General features: G+C 44.4%; 1 protein-coding gene across 1 annotated transcript in view; it reads left to right on the top strand.

The window, feature by feature from the left end:
• The first annotated feature begins 3,440 nt into the window (after nucleotides 1–3,440).
• The window catches only part of C1QBP (complement C1q binding protein), a 34,533-nt gene continuing 19,788 nt past the window's right edge, over nucleotides 3,441–18,185 (top strand). The window contains exon 1 of the mRNA XM_069614600.1: nucleotides 3,441–3,829. Coding sequence (XP_069470701.1) covers nucleotides 3,601–3,829 — 229 coding nt within the window. The 5' untranslated portion in view covers nucleotides 3,441–3,600. The remainder of the gene's footprint in view (nucleotides 3,830–18,185) is intronic.

Below are 18,185 nucleotides of genomic sequence, written 5' to 3' on the forward strand. Positions count from 1 at the left end.
GCATGTGGATTTTGGGTCGACAGGGAGAGGAATGTACTTTCCGGTGATGATCGACAGGTGGTCAAGATACCCAGGGGTGGAACTGGTCGAGTCAACATCATGCGAACAAATCATTCAAGTAATGGAAAAAGTATTCGCAACCCATGGGTTCCCACAAGTAATATGCTTGGATAATGGACCACCGTTTCAGGGAAGACACTTTTCAGAATTCATGACAGACTGCGGTATCACACATAGAAAAGTGACACCTGGCTGGCCGAGAGCAAATGGAGAGGCTGAGTGTTTTATGTGCACGCTCAGCAAAATATTTCGCTTTGCACAAGAACAAGGAGGAGAGCTAAAAAGAACTCTATACCAGATCCTCAGGGAATATCGATCTACCCCCCACCAATCCACAGGGGTGCCTCCAGCTGAAGCCCTATTCAACAGATGCCAGAGGGGGCTAATTCTCGAGACAGATGGCTGACAACCGGGTGTCATCGACGACCAGAAGACGTCAGAGGACAGGCTAACGCACACAGAAGGTGAAAATACCAGATGCCGGCTCAAACCACCAAACATTGAAGTGAGCGATATGGTCCTGGTGAGAAACCGCCATCCGGGGGGAAAATTGTCCCTCAACTATGAACCTACTCCCATAGGAGTAACCCACGTAAAAGGGTCCATGGTGACCGCCGCCGACCAGCGAGGGTCGGTGACAAGGAACTCATGTTTCTTCAGAAAAGTTGCAAAAGAAGAACAGAGAGAGCTGCAAGAGGAAATGTCCCCAGCCCGAACAGTGAACAGAGAGCAGCCTCCGGAAGAAGACACTGGGGATGCAAAAGGGGGCAAGGTGACCTGGAAAGAGAGAGAAGCGATACTGCGACAGAAGAACGACATCCCCACCGGGAAGGCCGGAGATGTCCGGCGAGGTTCAAAGGCTACATCACGGACCCGAGCTGAAATCAACCTGCAGTTCTCTGTACTTGCCCACGTTGGGCTCATGTAATGTTTCATGTGTATTCACATGTCTGTCGATTTTGACAGTAAGTTATGCCTAACGGCTATGTTACATTTCGTTATGAAAAAGGAGGGATGTGACGATGATCACGTGAGCGCGACGGCAAGGTTCACCGTCGCGCATATGTAAGAAATAAAGTGGGTGTACCCAGGCTCGCTAGTGCGCGCCGGGAACCCGAACCGTGAAGACCTGTGTCCCGTGTCGCCTTCCAGGTACGGGGGGCGCAAGGCCTGACAATGGCGGTCCTTAGCACCTAATGGACTCAATGAGGAAATCAATTATCACTGTTTTCTATGATCTTGTGTTATTTCTACTGTCATGATTGGTATGTTCCTAGATAACACTTTATACAGTGTTATCAGTGCCCATATATTGTGAACTTTGTACAAGCTCTACTTTGATTCCTGGACTCATAGTCTTGGACCTAAAGTGCTGTTACTCGATGACACCAATCACCTAAGGTATGCACACTGATGTGCAATATAGATACTATTGCTTATTCTATTTACCTCCTGACTCCAACGCTGCACATCCTGGACCCTGTGTCTAGGACCCAAGGTGCCGCCCTAGGACGACACCAATGGCAGCGGAGTTTATTGTCATTTGCATTACTTTTTTCATTTGTCATTTTAATCTGTCAATACAGCCTTCTTGCACCGGTATTTCTTCTATTTCTACTATACTCTTTTTTCATTATTTGATCACTCTACAATTCCCCACTCATCCTCGTGAGGTCTGATAAATGTCTAGATTCATGTATTTCAAGTCCATTGGCCTGATTGCAGTATCTGGTATCGCCCGCGCGCGCATCGGGCCGCAACGCGGTCACGTGTCGTATTTAGGAAGCGTTGCCTCTGCAACACTGCGATGCGACAACGGCAGTCTGCTTCATGCCGGCTACGGGAGAACAGCTCCGCTCCCGCCCTCGGTACGGTAACACTTCCCTCACCTTTTAAATAATCATGACCACGGATGAGAACCGCTTTCAACAACGGGTTTCTTCTGTTTCCAGCAATCGCATTGCAGGCTACTTTACTGCGCTGATTCCGGTCAGGCAGTTCGATTCGGTCACCATATGGCCGCTACACTTTAGTTCGCCACACTCAACATTCTACCTACCAGTCACAGGTAACTGGCTTTTCTTGTTCATTTAACTGATTGTTACCTATATACAATAGTGACTCATTGGCCTTTTCCATTTTTCTTTTTTCTGCTCTTTCTTACTCATCTACTACTGCAACCTCAACTGAATGGTATGTTTTTAACTTTACCACGATGATGTATGACACCAATATGCAATTATGCACCATTTTGAATTGTTTTCTTTGTTTATGAATATGTATGTATCATTCTAAGACTGGCCCTGATGAAGGAAATTTATTTCCGAAATGCATTGGCAAATTTGGTCTGATTGATGAATTCATTGTGGCAAACTCTTCCTCACTAAGAAAATATTAGTGACCACTCATTTTTTTAGATCATTTTTTGGATATCAACTAATTTGAAAAACAACAGAACTTCTCGTTTATCTTTTTGAAATTTGAAGTATATTTTTGACTATTAAAGTTGAACTATCAGTAATTTTGAAAAACCACAACCCAGGAGAGTGGCTGTGTGACTAGGTATTTTACTTGGTCTCTTGCTCCACATGGACTTTTGAGTTTGGGTGTCTCCAAACTTGTCACAGCCAGCTCCTTTTCAAGTGTATAATATATACATAGCTCTCAACCATTTGTCTCGCAAAGGCGGGTGAAATCACCCGATTTTGTTTATGCCGGGTGAGACGCCCATTGGAATGAATGGGCGTGCAGGAGACTTGGCCGGTGAGTCAGCCCTTTGCAAGGTGGGTGACACCCGCCAAAAGCAGGTGAGTTGAGAGCTATGTATATATCGTTTGAAAGGATTTTTTCGTGCACTAATTTTGAATACCAAAGACACATGGATTTAATACCAGTGGTGCCCACTCACTTCACTTTCGGCTATTCATGAAACACCACACCTCGGAAGCAAGCTGGTGCAAGCTGGGCTATCCAGATTTTCCAAAATTAGTGTAACACGCAGTTACATGATATACACAGCTGTATGCCAAAGTCTTATGCCAAAACGGACAGATTTCAGATATGCAATCAAAAGACATTTTTAGTCTATGGAAAACCCAATGTAAAAAAAAAATCTATTTTGCAATGTTTTTGTTAATATTGCTCCTTGTAAGTTCTCCAAATTTGCCAAAGATGTGTGTGCATACCCCCAAAATAGTATTTATTTTGCGAACAGTTCGACGTTAAAGTTACAGCGGAAATTATTTAATTTTGTGTAACTTTCCTTGCTGTTATATAACCTTAACTATAGCGTCATTACCGTGTAATACATAGAGGTTCGTGTATAGGGTGTGATTACAGTAGTACCATTCCAAGATGGCTGCTTGATTCGTCGAAGCAGTAGCTCCTTTCCATAAGCCCTTTTCGATGCCACCCTCTACTGTAAGTGGAATGTCCTTGAAAGCTTCCGGTGGCGTTGATGACGCTAATTCCGGCTTTTGCCCTCTGCACGTGTGATCCCTGTCCTGTCTTCTGTATCGTAGTGACCCATATCCATTCAACATGTTGAGCTGTGTGTCCCGGGCGCTACGCCCCGCCTTCCGCCTTGCTTCCCGGCCACTGGAGCCGCTGCTGCCCTGTTCCCCCCTTACTGCTGTTGCTTCTACCCGACCTTTTACCAGAAGCCTTTGGCTGCTGGGCTCCGCCAGTACTCCCCAGAGGCCTGGCCTGCTGCACCACCACCGGGGCTTGCCCACCGTGTCCTGCGGCTGCGGGGGGCTGCACACCGAAGGTTAGTGCTAAAGAAGGGGTCCATTGATATGGCGGTATAAAATAACCCGAAGTGTGTCTAGTATAAGGAGACAGATGTGACTCGGGGTGGGAGTGCGGTTTTCAGACGTTGGTGAGCGTGATGCGCGTTCTACAGAGCTCGCAATTTTACTGTGGCCATGCATGAGAAGGCCACACAGTCCTGTGTTTTCCCGTTTGGATTCTTGGACTTGTAGTTTTTTCGTTCCCGTTTGAAATGAAGGAAAACTACAATTCCAAGCAAGGACTGGAATGGATGGCCATCTGCCCCGAAACTTGCCTTACCATGGCAGACTGCTGCACTCTGCATAGGAGTGCAAGGATTTCTAAGCAGATAACTGGTGACATGCCATTTTGTTGTGAGGTTGAGGGGCGTGACGGTGTGAGGAGAGAAAGGTGATTAGGCGATACCAAGGTCACTGGCGAGGGACACTGAAAGCACGAGAACCATTGGGAGGTGCTACACTCAGTATAGCCGCTATTATGTCATTTATAACGCGCTTTTACACTAGTGTTTCTAAGCGCTAGATAAATGTATATAGTAAGTATGACACTAGGGACATGTAATGAGGTGATACCAGTCGCCCTGTTTATACACTTATTTGAGTTGCTATTTCAGATTTTTGATTAGCCAATAACAGACCGTGGGTTCCAAGTGAGATTTCAATGGTCAAGGATGGCTTATAAAGTGATGGCTTATAAAGTGACGTATATCAACTGTTCTAGAAATTTACATTAATTGTAGAAAAATGAATTATAGGACACACAGTATATGATAGGTTAATTGTAAATTAAAATTGTCAAAATACTGGTGTTGACATGCACAGAATTGATTTCAATAGGAGTTAACCAATTAGTATAATGTAGGAGAAAGGCATGATTGAAGTCTGAATGGTGCAGCAGGACATTTCAGCACTACTGGTTCTGCATGGGCCGCTTTGGCGTGGGCATTTCGCTGCAGGAGCCAGTTTGGCGCGGCTAGAATTGCAATGTTAACAAGGACATAAAGATTTTATCGATTTCATCTGCAGCAGTGCTTATATTGGGCATAACATTCAGAATGACCCATGTTAAAAGAAGTAACTGGTGCATCTGAGTGATAAAATCTCTATAGCCTAGTGGTTATCTTGTCTGCCTCTCAAACCCTGCAAGCGAGGGTTTCGAGGCAGCATTAATACTTCATTTTGGTCATTTAATTAAAATCCTTGAACTACTGTATCGAAACGTGCTGGGGCCAAAAGATCCCGGCGCCGGACTGGCCTTGGTGAAATGGGGTGTACCGCTGAATGGATGAAAGAGTATATTTATAGGACAGAGTTCCTTGACTCATTTTATTCACTGCTTTTAATATTTCCTTCACACGGGCCAGAGTAAGAAGTGGCAGAAAACAGCATTGCTTCCTGTGGGGAACGAGATGCATTCATTTTTGTTGGTGCTTGGACAAAGTCCCGCCCCCTATCAGGAAGTGGATTCAAACGGCTGGCCGAGCGCACTCGACGCGCCTGCCCACAAGGAGTGCCTCGACGAGTGCTGTCTACGCATCAGAGGTGTAGAACTAAGCTACTGGCTAGTTGAAAGCAATGTGTTAAAACGTAAGGTTTAACTATGTAATCAAGGGTCGCAAAGGGGGTTATTACTGCGGCTACTCTTAATTGACTAGAGTTCCTCGCCTGAGTCCCTGGTATTGTATCACTCCCACTTTCTCCCCCTTCCCTTACTTTCGCCCTTGTGCGTGGGAGCGTGGAGCGTGACTATGCATGGCAAACTGAAATGGCAATTGAAAGCCTCTGTTTCACAAGGTGAAACAGAAACCTCCGTTTCTCCTTGTGTTTGGTCTGATCACCACATAATACTGTTCTCCATCAATTCCAATCCACCCATAGACAAACCCAACCTTGTCCCGCCCACTTATACACGCAATAAGGATATCTCGGCTGAGAAACTACTCCCTCTTATCCTCCCTTTACTGAACTCTGTTACATCTAGGTGCTCGGACCCTACTGTCCTGGTAGATACAACCGTGTCATGTTAAAAGCTCTCAACACCATTGCCCCTCTTAAACTGCGCGAACAAAAACCTTGTAACCACCTTAATTCTTGGTTCACCCCTCACCTTTGTGAACTGCGCAAAGAAAAGCTGAGGCCCATTGGAAAAGCTCACCTTTGCCAGTCAATAAAAACCTTACCACAGCCTCCCTTACAAAGAAGCCATATTATCAGCTAAAAAAGAAGTGAATAACAATAGGATCACATAAGCACAATCTAACACCAAGGAACTCTTTAAGATCCCCAAGGAACAAGTCTCCAGTTGCCCCACTTGATACGTGCACCCCGACACTGAGTGGTGTTCCAACATTCAAAAGGCTCTATTAGACAAAATTGCCTTGCTTCAAGCCAAAATTAATACCAAAAAAAGCCACCTCCCAGGCACAGAGGGTTACCCCACCTCGTACAAAATCCCCTCTCCTAAGCACTCCTTCAAACCTTTTAGTTTCACACCCCTTTCCATTAAAGATGTTGAAAATATTATCTTGTAGCTCAAGCCTTCTAATTGCCAAGGAGATGCTTGCCCAGCTCCGGTCATAAAGGAAGCTGCACATGATCTCGCCCCATTCATTACCTCTTTGCCTCCTTCAAAACTGGCTCGGTACCTGACAACCTCAAAGGTGTGTGGGTCATACCTCTTATCAAAAAACCTAATCTAGATCCTAGTAATCCGGCTAACTACAGGCCCATCACCACGGTGCCTTACCCACTCAAAATTTTGGACCGAGCAGCTTATCTCCAAATCCAGGACTATCTTGATACCAACAGCCCTGATTGATCTGAAAACCCAAATCGAGGACCTGAAAGACCAGGGCAAACAAGCTCTTTTGCTCCTCCTTGATCTCTCGGCAGCCTTCGATTTGGTCGATCATCAAATTCTCTGCCATCATCTCAAGATTGCTGCTCACTTCTCTGACACAGCAATATCCTGGATCAGCTCTTTCCTGGCAAACAGATCTATGAGGGTCTTCTCCCCACCTAGCTGCAGCTGACCCGGCACCAGTTCCCATGTGGAGTCCCACAATGTTCTTGTGCATCTCCCATGCTTTACAACGTCTTTACTAAACCGCTCTTTGATATTCTGGACTATCTGGGTGCCTCATACACTAATTATGCTGATGACACCCAGATACTTATTGCTGGCGATTATGTAATTGATGTCAAAGCTTTAAATGCTGTCTATACAGTCATCCAGGCCTGGATGGCACATTATGGGCTCTGCCTTAATGATGAAAAAACAGTTACTCATCCTAGGCTCTCAGTCCAAACTTACTAAACTAGACCCCAAATACAAATCCTTCATTATTGATAGTAACATTATCAAAGTCACTAATGTCTCCAAAACTCTTGGAATTTACCTAGATTCTACTCTTTCTCTCAATAGACAAACCGATTCAGTGACCTCAGCGTCTGCATATACTTGTAAACTGATCAGCATGCTGTCCTTTCTTGAGAGTGGGCATTGGTTTAATCCTTGCTAGAACCCTCATGTCCAAAATTGACTATTGCAACGCCCTCTACCTTGGGACGAGTCAAAGAAATCTTGATAAACTTGGGTCACTCAGAACAATGCTATAAGGGCAGCTCAATATTCCTAGGCGCTCCCACATTTCCTCCACCAGACGCAATCTGCATTGGCTACCCATTACTCACCACATCTCCCTCAAAGCACTCACCCTAACTCACAAGGCCCAGAATAACGCAGCACCCGCCTATCTTTCCACACGCTTTAGACTACATACTGCGTCCAGACCCCTGCGATCGGTACAGGTTCACACTCTTAACTATTCCCAGTTTCAAGCTGCAGACAGCCAAAGGCTCGAGCTTCCCAGTCCTAGCGGCCAAGCTCTGGAATTCTCTACCTAATGCTCCTGCCTTCCAATCCTTCAAAAATAAAACCAAACTCTGGCTTCATGAACAGGATGTCCTGGCCACCCCACTGTAATCCAGGCACTTGTTAGCAGTAAACTGGCTGCACATTGTATGCACTGTACACACTGGTCTGCTCTGCTATCCTTTGCAATGTTCTTATCCTCTATGTAGATATTTATAAAAATGCTATGTACCTATTAATGTAACTTGTAACTGCCTTCTAAACATGTGCCCAGATGCCTCTGGGCAGGGTGCACACTATAAATAAACAAATACAAAATACAAAGCTCTCAAAACGTCCAAAAGACTGGGGGCTGCACAGAGATATAGTGAGGGCCGGTAAAGGACTGAGGAGCCTGGCATCCCGACCTCTGTCTGGTTGCAGCATCCCAAGACAAAGACAATTGGCCATTGACAGAAGCACTTCCCCTTGAAGCAGAGGTTGATGAGTCAGCCGATGACCTTACCAAACGCTCAATGTTCATTGCCGGAAAGAGTTAACGGGTCATTGCTTAAGCTTTGTTTTGAGTTGAATCGTAAAATCATTGTGCCCTGCTTTGATGAGCTGTGATAATGTAATAGGAACAAACTTATCAAGTAGCCTGAACTTGGAAGCCCTGCTCTCCCCTTCAGAAAAATCGGTAGTTGAAAGCTTGGATGACAACTCCTCCCCTGTGATGTGTAAAAATGTAACCCGCTCGGGCCATATTGCTAGACTCTTCACCCTCAGTAATAATGCTGCTGCGAAGACCTTGGGATGATATATTGGCTAGCATGAACCTTCTGATAACATTACATGGCCACAGAGTAAGCAGCAAGGTGTGTGAATCACAAAAAGTGTTGGGAAGGTGGGGCCAATCAAATAAAGGTTTGCTGCCAAATTTGGTGTCTTAGTACCCCAGTAATATCGGATTTACAGAGGTATGTTTATTTACTGACCGAAAGATTCAGTAAATATTGCTGAAGACGACGCCCTAAAAGCCCTCTGTAATGAGAGATCAATGAGGAAAAGTCCAACTGTGGGAAGTGAAACGGATGAATAAAAGTGTCCCGAAGTGCCATGTGCGGAAACTGTTAAAACAAGGACCGACCCTAATTCCTGCATGCTGGGCAGTCTTTGCCGGGCAGTCGTCGTGCAGCAGGGATTAACATTCCGCAAAGTTCAGGGTGACTGAACAGCGAGACGGGTTGCGCTAAGAGGTCCACTAGATTAATGAATTTACCCACACCCCCCATATCCACAGAGTAGGGATTTGCGTTCTTTTGATCCACGGCACAAGGGTGTCATGTTTGAAGCCAGTAAAGTAGTATCAAGGGAAAACCTGAGCGACACTTTGGGTATTTGTAATCCTTCGTCCTCCCCTTTCTACAGGAAAGTGGGCCGTGACGCCTCAAGAAAAGGGGAGCCTAAACCCATGGTAAGCGACTCACTAAACCTTCATAACCGCGGGGAGTCAACTAAAAAGGTTAATTATCCCCAGAAGCCATTGTGACTTCGAGATTACGTAGCAGACAAGCCTAAGCCATATGGCTCACACTTGATGGCCCTGAATTTGAATTCGCTGGTGAAGATGGACCAACTGAATCCGATGGACCTGCCCCTCCCTGAACCGTTCTATCCTGCTTGATTTAAGGACGAGCATTCTTCCCATGTCCATGATTGGAAGTGGGGATATGCTAACATCGAACTGCCCAAATGGGACAGCACTACTAATTGGGCATTGATTAAATTTGTATGTCCGGTGGTGGTAGCGCTGTTGTGCACATCAGTGGACATTTTGCTAAAACTGGGTTTTAGACTGGTGGTTTTCTACGAAGAGCCTATTAAGAACCCTAGGGATACCTTTGAACATTGTATACAAAGCTATGTTCTACATTGTTTGGTAAGAAACCCTGGGGCGATAATGCAAGTGCCTTTACGACAGGATAGGGCTCTTAGTAGAAATGAACAAATGCGAAGGGGGCCCGAGATCTGGAACACCCGAAAATCAGTGGGGTAGGGGTAAATGATATTATATAGTTACCGGAATACAAGTACAGAAGGCTTGGTGCATTCGCTTGCTAAAGCGACTGTGTTTCTTCTACAGGAAACCTGGCTTGATAGTCCCATTTACTTGGATGGTTTTCACCTTCTCCAAATAATGGCCAATAGGGGTCCCCAGGGCTCGACCGTATGGGGGGGGTTAATTGGTGAGGCAGACCATAGATTCCCGATGCATTGAACTCCCTACCACTATTAGTAGCATACAAGTAGTGGAATTGAGGAAGGGGGATGGGAATGAGAAGTGTACCTTGTTGATTGTAAATGTATATATGCCTCCAGACACACTCTCCCTAGAACCCATACATGACCTCTTCCAGGAAGCCCTGCTGACAGGAGCGGTAGCTAGTGATAGGCAGATAACCGAGTGGAGATTTGAATTCCCTGTTGCATTGAGGAGCCAGTGTGCTGCCTATTGGAATGCCACTGAAAAATGTGTGATGAAACGGAAAGACAGCAATAGGAAGGGCTCCCAGTGGATGAATTTCCTGAGGCATAGAGATCTTATCCAATTGAATGGTAGAACCAGGGGAGACTGCCCGGGGCAACAAACGTGGGGTATGGAGAATAGATCTACATTAGATTATTTCTTAGGTAACCACTTTCATGCCTGGAAAAAAGGGCCACGAGTAATTGCCAGTATCTTTAGCTATCATTACATTCTAGCTTTAACTAGAACTGGACACAATACAGTTAGCAATCTCCTTAGCTGCCAGCCACTTTGCAAGGCGAACATATCTTTACATCAACTTACGCCCAGAGATATGTCTACCCTGAGACAGGAACTGCTGTAAAAGGCCCTCTGGTAGCCACAAATGGCTTTCATATTGCCATTTGAGATGCTAAGAAAATTACGTAGTGCTGTTTAACCTGAGAGGGAGCGGCAGCGTAAGACTAAGACCATAAATGCTGAATATAAATACTGGCTAACACAATGGTGATTTTCGATCAAGAATAGCCAATGGCAAAATATGGTTGTTGCCTTATGTAGCCATGAGAGTCAATCTATCTGGAGGATCCTGACCCAGGCTAAAGGAGAAGGAGCATACAAAACCGTTAACCCCATAACGAGAATGTGTGGTTGTCTTTCCTTAACAATTGCGATTGTGGCCCAGTAAAAAAGGAAAGGGTAGCTAGTGTTAAAGAGAATTCTAATTTCTGTGCTAATTCCCTTCAACCTTAGAGACCCCCAGCTCTGTTGCTGGACTTTTTATTTCTGTCCTGGAGTAAGTGAGCCCTTTTGCTCACTCCCTCATGTATTTTTGACCTGATTTAGATTGTGTTTCCTTTGTTTCTGGAGTCTGACGAACTCCATAGGCATCTACTTTTTGTATGGTGACTCACAGCACCTTCAGTGTAGTGTCACATTAAAATCCTTTAGATTTCCCATAAGCTTTAAATAACTTTTCTTGGGTGAACTGCAGTTCCCAAGAATAGTAAAGTGAAATTGACTTTACCTTTTTCCTATGTAGGTCCATGGGGAGTGCTGGCGGGTTACTTAGTAGCCCCTTTTCCCTACTTACTCGTAACACTTTTTTTTTTATATTGCCCTCACTACTTTCAATGGCTGGTGGCAGTGGTTTAATTTTCCTACCATTGTGGTTTTTTACTGCAGGCTGCATCCTCAGCTGCAGTATAGCACACATGGGTGACCATTGTGTCAAAATGGCCCTGGTCTTATTTTTTCCACCATTTCCTGTTTGTGAGGTCTTTCTTTGGTTTTACTCTGCATGCCAAACCAGGTTTAAGTCCTTTGTTCGTTTTGCCTTTGGCGGGCTTCAGTACTGAAACCCGCCTCTGGCTCAAGTGTGTCTGCAAGGGCAGAAAGTGTGGGACGTGCCTGAAACTCCCCTGTCCTTAGTCTCCAGTGAAACCTGAATGCACCCAGTCCTGGCTGGCTGGCTGGCTGTCCTTGCAGGACAGCCACCCTGCTGTGACAGGCAGCTAGGCTGTGCATGAATGGGAGAAACCTGCTTAAAAGGTGTGCCTTCTTGGACTGAAGACAGTCGACCACTGGAAGAAACATCTGCAAGAAGAAACCGTAAAGAGAATCTTGCTGCATCCTCCTGGACCGTTGAACTGCCCAGTGAAGCCCTGTTGCTGTGTTGAAACTCGTTTTCCTAATCGACCAGAGAAGCTCCAGAAGGGACGACTTCTTTCCTTGGGCTAGTGGGACCAACTAACCCAGAGACTTAACTTTGCTGGATGACCTTCCCCAACTGGCTGTACTTGCTGCTGTTGGAACAGAGTGCCAGGGGTAGAGAAATCCGTAGTTGAGTGCAACATCTGTAGGCCGGCCAAAAGCTCAAGGAAGATCCCGAGGGCCCCCCTGAAGCAGGACGACCCAGGAGTGCAGGATTGGATTCAAGAAAGCCCAACCTGTGTCCAAAAAGGTCCGCTGTTTACAGTGCGCTGAAACCGCATAGTGCCACTTAATTGAAAAGGGCCTGTAGTTGCCGCCGACCTCCAACTGCTGTGCAGGAGTCCTCCCTCTTGTCCCCATGACAGAGGCTCAGGAACACAGGACCTGAAACTGTGACAGAAGCCAGCTGGATCTTCTTCTAACCTAACTTACTGTACTTACCTCTTTGTCTGTAGCTTGCTTTTCTCAGTTGAGACTTGCAGTAGCTGCTTTTCCTGGAGTTGATCTCAGCTCACTTTCACAAGTGTAACAGCTTGTGGCCCAACAGTGATTTTCTACAACTATCTAATTTTGTGCAAGACATTTTGCTATCTAAAGTGCCTCAGCTCCATAGACTGTGCTCCAATTGACTTTGGCTGTCCTGGCTCCCTGCAGACTCTTCTGATCTGTTGACTTTGATTCTTTTTGTCTCTCATAGGTGATGCATTGGTTTTGAGCTAATATTTGCTGAGAGAGGTTTTTATCGAGACGTCGTTGGGAGATTTGAAAGTGCTCACATGTTAACCTTTTTCCTTTCTCGAACATTTCCTTTTTTGCCAACCTCAGAATTTTTAAGTACAAAAGTGAGATATAAATGCCAATACTGTCCTAGTTAGTGAAGTCACCTAAGTGTGTATAAAGCATCTCTAAAGAGTATCTACTTGCATTGCCTTGATTCGGAGAAAGTATTTTGAAGTGTATTTCTACTGTTGCACATTGCCCCTTTTAAAGAATGCTTATTTGAAACGGTTTAAATATTTTATTAGAAAACCTTGAGTGTATGTGTTATTTGGATACTGGTATTTGTGGATTTCGATTCTACATGCTCACATTTACCCCTCTTGAGATAAGTCTGCCTGCTTAGTCATGCTACCAACTTGTGTAGGACAGACCTATACTAATAGGTGGGTTACCTAATATTAAGAGGACAAGATTGGTTCGGTCCCCCGCAGGGATACTGCATCAATTCTTGCCTTACAGCTTGACCTCCAGGCTGGCCCGTGATTGCGACACAGGATGACAGAAGAGCTCTAGGGCACCGGGCCCTAATGGCCTTGTGAGTGCAGTATTAAAATACGATACCCAGGGGTGCGTAAAGATCCTACACATTTTATTTGAGAAATTCTGCTTGGCACAAGAGACCCCCTTGGCAGCAGTCAGTCTTAATCTCTGCAAAAAGGGTGATATATTGTTGCATGCACTACAGGCTGCTATCGCTCCTGGATGTAACAGGGAAACATTTTTGCATCACTTTTTTTGAAGGCTGTTCAAGTATGGGTAGAGGAAAAGCATTTGTTAAAATTCACCTAGACTGGTTTCCGTCCTGATGTGCCACCTCTCACAATCTCAGGGTCTTGGACATACTGACTAGGGCAGCTGCTACCAAGTGAGGGCCTGCCCTATATGTTGACTTTAAGGCGGCGTTCGACAGCATTAATCTTGAGAAGCTATAGAGCAAACTAGTGGGCATGGGATGCCCTTGATGGCTACTGTGCATCCTGAAGGGCCTTCACAACAATACGGGGGTGGGCGGGTGAATGATACACATATCCAGAAAAACAGGGCTGTATCTTGTCTCCCCCCCCCCCCCCCGGTTGTATAACATTTACCTGCCCAGTTTACCCCTTTGACTAGTGGTAGTGGATGCTGCCCAAAAATTGGGGGAGTGACTATACCTTGTATGCTATACGCCGCCGACATTGTGATGATTAATCATACCTACCGGGGCGCAAGGGAGATGTTTGATGCATTCTCTGGTGACAATGACTTGACCATTACCATGGACAAGACTAAAGTCATGTTGGTAACCGCAGAGAAGCTAAATCGACCTACCTTCTCCACACAGATGGGTACCCTGCTCTATGTTGAAAAGTATCCATATCTTGGGTTGGAAACGAGTGACTGTAATAATTAAAGTCGATATTTAAGAAGGTTGAAAATTGGGACTTGTTAACAACTATACCCATTTAGCTACCCTACAACTTTATAGATATACTTCTAGTGTTACCCATCTCTACTTAAAGGCTCAAACTAGCCTGCGGCCCATAATTTGAGGCTCAGGTTGCAAATAAATCGTCTCCCATTATTGGTATATAATGGGGCGCTACTTCAGATACAATCGGAATTAAGAACTTGCTGCATTTGTAAAGTTCTGGGAATGGTTGAAACCCAGGCATGTTTTTACAGAATGTAAAATGCTGGGACCAATTAATGCGTGAATACTAGGAAAATATGTACTCCACTACGACTCAATTAGGAAAGGGTCCTTTTGGAGCTACTGTCTGAATACAGAGCTGAGGGGGGTGTTCACATTGACCTGTACTGGTTGTGGCGGTAAATTGTGAAATTACTGCCGCAGGAGCACAAGGCTACAAGATGGTATCCCTGGACAGCAGTTTTTGGGCTAGTTGGGAAAGACTCCCGCATTAGGAAATCTGGGGGGTGGGCAGTGTAATTTTGTGTATGAGATTAAATGTTTTATTTCGTGATTTTATAAAACTGAGAACCATTAATCATGAAGACAATTACTTTAATTTTAACCATTTGTGATTGAACATTTGTGCAGTTTTGTACTTGTTTGTCTTTGTACTCACTTGTATACGTATAATGTATCCTAAATACTGATTTAAACTTTTGTAAAGGTTCTTTTAGCACCATATACAAATAATGTATAGGATAGAGGTTAATTGTAAACGAAAATTGTTAAATACTTGTGTGTTGACATGCACAGAATTGATTTCATTTCAAGAGGAGTTGCCCAATTTAGTATAGGGTAGGAGAAAGGCTTGATATATTTGAGTATTTATCTCTGAATGGATGGAAAGTATATTTGTGAGTTTATATTTTCTATATATAATTAAATACATTGATGACAATTAACGAAGTTTGTACAAGTTGTAGCATCTGCGGCGACCTACTCACGGTAGGCTCTAATATGAATTGACGAGGGAAGGTACCACTGAATGGATAGGCTAACTAAGTTAATTATGGAGTTCAAGTAAGCGTTGAACTTTCACTCTAGGGTTTGGATCCCTGTCTTTGAGGGTGCTGCTCATGGAAGAGGTAATTTCATCCTCTGCCAGTGCAGGGGTTAGTGCAATGATATCTAAAATATAGGAATTTGGCGAGTTGCATGGGGTGCCACATGCCGTGGTTATATGCCATAATTTGGTGGAAGTTGGTGCTGCAGGGTTCTCTTTAAGCTTTGTGAGAGTAGCGTTAATGACATTTTGGGATGGTGCCTAGTCCAAGTGAAATGATGGCTGCGTTGTTCAGGAAGTTGGGGAGGGGGGTGTGGAGGGGAGAACTAAGGATTGCCTGTGAAGTGGTTGTAGGAGAAGACGGGATCTATGGCAAATTCCACAGCTATCGTCTCCCATGGCAGTTTCTTCACCCCTGCTGTCTTCCTGTTCTCTCCAGTGGGTATTTTGTGTGTTCACTATTTGATCACCAGTGCAGCTCACAATGCCGTCACACTTGGGTTGCTCCATTTCCATGTGTAGCCATCTCCACAACCGAATGTTTGATTTTGATGATTTTCTTTTGCACAGGAAAAGTTGTTGCACAGTTCTTACATTGACACCTGCAATGTCACCGAACAACCCATAATATACTCCTTTTTAGACAACTCTTCTTTGAAAGTACTATCATATACTGTACTCTGCAACTTTCTGTCATTGTTGCCTGTGTATTGTGCTTGCCCCATTTATTGGGGGCTGAACTTAATGGAAATGTACTCTCTTTGAAGTCGATGAGTGCTATTCTTGCAACAGTGCCTTCCTTTACCTGTTGAAATGTTGTAGCCTTTTGTGTGTTCCATGCCATTCCTTTTCAGAAATTGCTGTGCCCCTGTGATCTTATCCCACCAATAATGTGCAAATGTGACACATTTGGTAACTGTTCGAGTTAGAAACACGTAGGCTACAACAGACTCCCACAAGAGGACACTAGGCTACTAATATTATATCCTCCCATTTAACAAAATAACAGGAAAATCTGTCCATCCTAACAAACTTCCACTGAAATAGCACTGGCCACTGGGACAACCACCAATCGGGACATCCAACCAAGAAAATACTTAATTGCTCATAAACCTACCCACTGAGTTACATATCATTGGGTCTTTTCCCATCCAGATAACCAGCTAGCAAAATGCACCCAACTGAAACTAAACATGCATACCATGAACCCAAACAAGCCGGCAAGCGCACAACCAACAGGACAAACCTCAACATAATGCCTTGCTCTCGGAAAAAGACCGCCATACAAGAACATCCAATAAAGGCGCAAGCTCCAGTGAAGAAAACCAAACGTTAGAATCTAGTACCTCAGCTAACCAAAAAACGCATAAAACCCTGCGCTAAATATCTTCATGGAAGAGAGCCCTTAGCAAGCTATTAGCAAGAGCACGACTGAAATCGCTCTATGCCTCGTTGCTACCCATTTACCTACAATCAAAATATTTCGACCACACGGAGTGAAGAAACAAAATCACGGATGTGTTTACAGGGATCAAAATCGAATGGTTCTTTCGGGGTGCAATGGTGGGAAAGAGGTTGATTTTGAGAAATTGGAAAACATCGGCTCCTGTTACAATTGAGATGTGGATTGCAGAGATGCATATTTTAGCAGATATGGAAAGAGTTCTGTATCAAAGAGAAAAGAAAACTACTATTCAGCAAGATCTGGGGTACATTTCTTTTATTTTATTAGGTCTGATTTTATATAGGATGTGACTCTTTGGGATGGGATGTTTTTATATATAGTTTGATTTTTTTTTTTTTTTTTGGTATTGCTTATTATGTGTTCTGTTATTATTCATGTATCACTATAATGGAAAGTTTGGAAAAAAAAATAGAAGACTAGAACAGACTGTAACACAATTCATCACCAAAAAACGGGCGAGAGGACAGAATTCAAAGGTGGGAACCCACACACCCCGACAATATCGACTGTTCACATAACCTACTCTAGCTATGCACGGAGGCAACAAGCAAGGGGGAAATATTACAACCAAGGGGACAAAATTGCATACCAGAAACAGATATTGCTCTATAAAGCTGAAATCCTGAAAGTGAATACACTTCACTATCTTGAACTAATTTCTCCAGCATCATCAGTAACATAAGAACTTGACAGGTTGCAATAATGCGCCCACTCCCTTGCAGTAACTATGATGACCTTGAAAAGCATACGACAGTTATTTTTTTTTTTTTTTTACTTGTGTATAATCACAGTGAGTGATTTTTACAAGGATGCGTCCTTTGAAGCGGGGGCAGCTTAAAATTTATAGAGCCTGAGTCAAGGCGTGTCGAACGCAATAGCTATCTCAAAGTTTGTCTATGGCGCGATCACCAGTTGCTGGATGCCTGAGCACTGAAGTTCAATGGCCAGAGAGGATTGGTTGCAGCGTTGATTTTGATGAAGGCTGCTTCCATTATTTTGGCCGTGACGGCAGCCCAGCAGGATTTTTCGCCAGATATCAAACGTACCACCATTTTTGCTCATCGATCAGTACCGAGTCGAGCCATAGGGGAGTGAGAAAAGCTGTACGAACTTGCGTTAAAGCGGGGCAGTTTAGGAGAAGGTGGCGAATGGTCTCAATAGAGTCCGGAATTTTGCACAGTCTGCACGTGGTGACTGTGGACCGCCTTCTCATCACTAAGATTTCTTGAGTATGGAGCAAGTTTAAGCGCGCTCTTAGAAATGTAGAGTATAGTTTTTTATCCGGGAATCTCAGACAGTACGCCATGGGGAGTTTCAATTTGTTGTAAGTTGGTGGAAGATGGTTTAGGAACTTGGTTGCTACCGCTTTGTCGATAGTGCTGATCCAGTCTTGCAATTTCAGTTTTTCGCTGACTCTTTGCGGGTTCGTGATCAGGTCGTTAAGTGTACATTGCAGGTCCTCCAGTTTGGTTTTGTGGAGGTGTATCCATTTTTGAACAGCCTTGCAGTTCGTTGATTAGAGTTCCTGTCCAAT

Source organism: Ambystoma mexicanum, chromosome 9 (assembly GCF_040938575.1).
Source record: "Ambystoma mexicanum isolate Mex_15411 chromosome 9, UKY_AmexF1_1, whole genome shotgun sequence".
NCBI lineage: Eukaryota > Metazoa > Chordata > Amphibia > Caudata > Ambystomatidae > Ambystoma > Ambystoma mexicanum.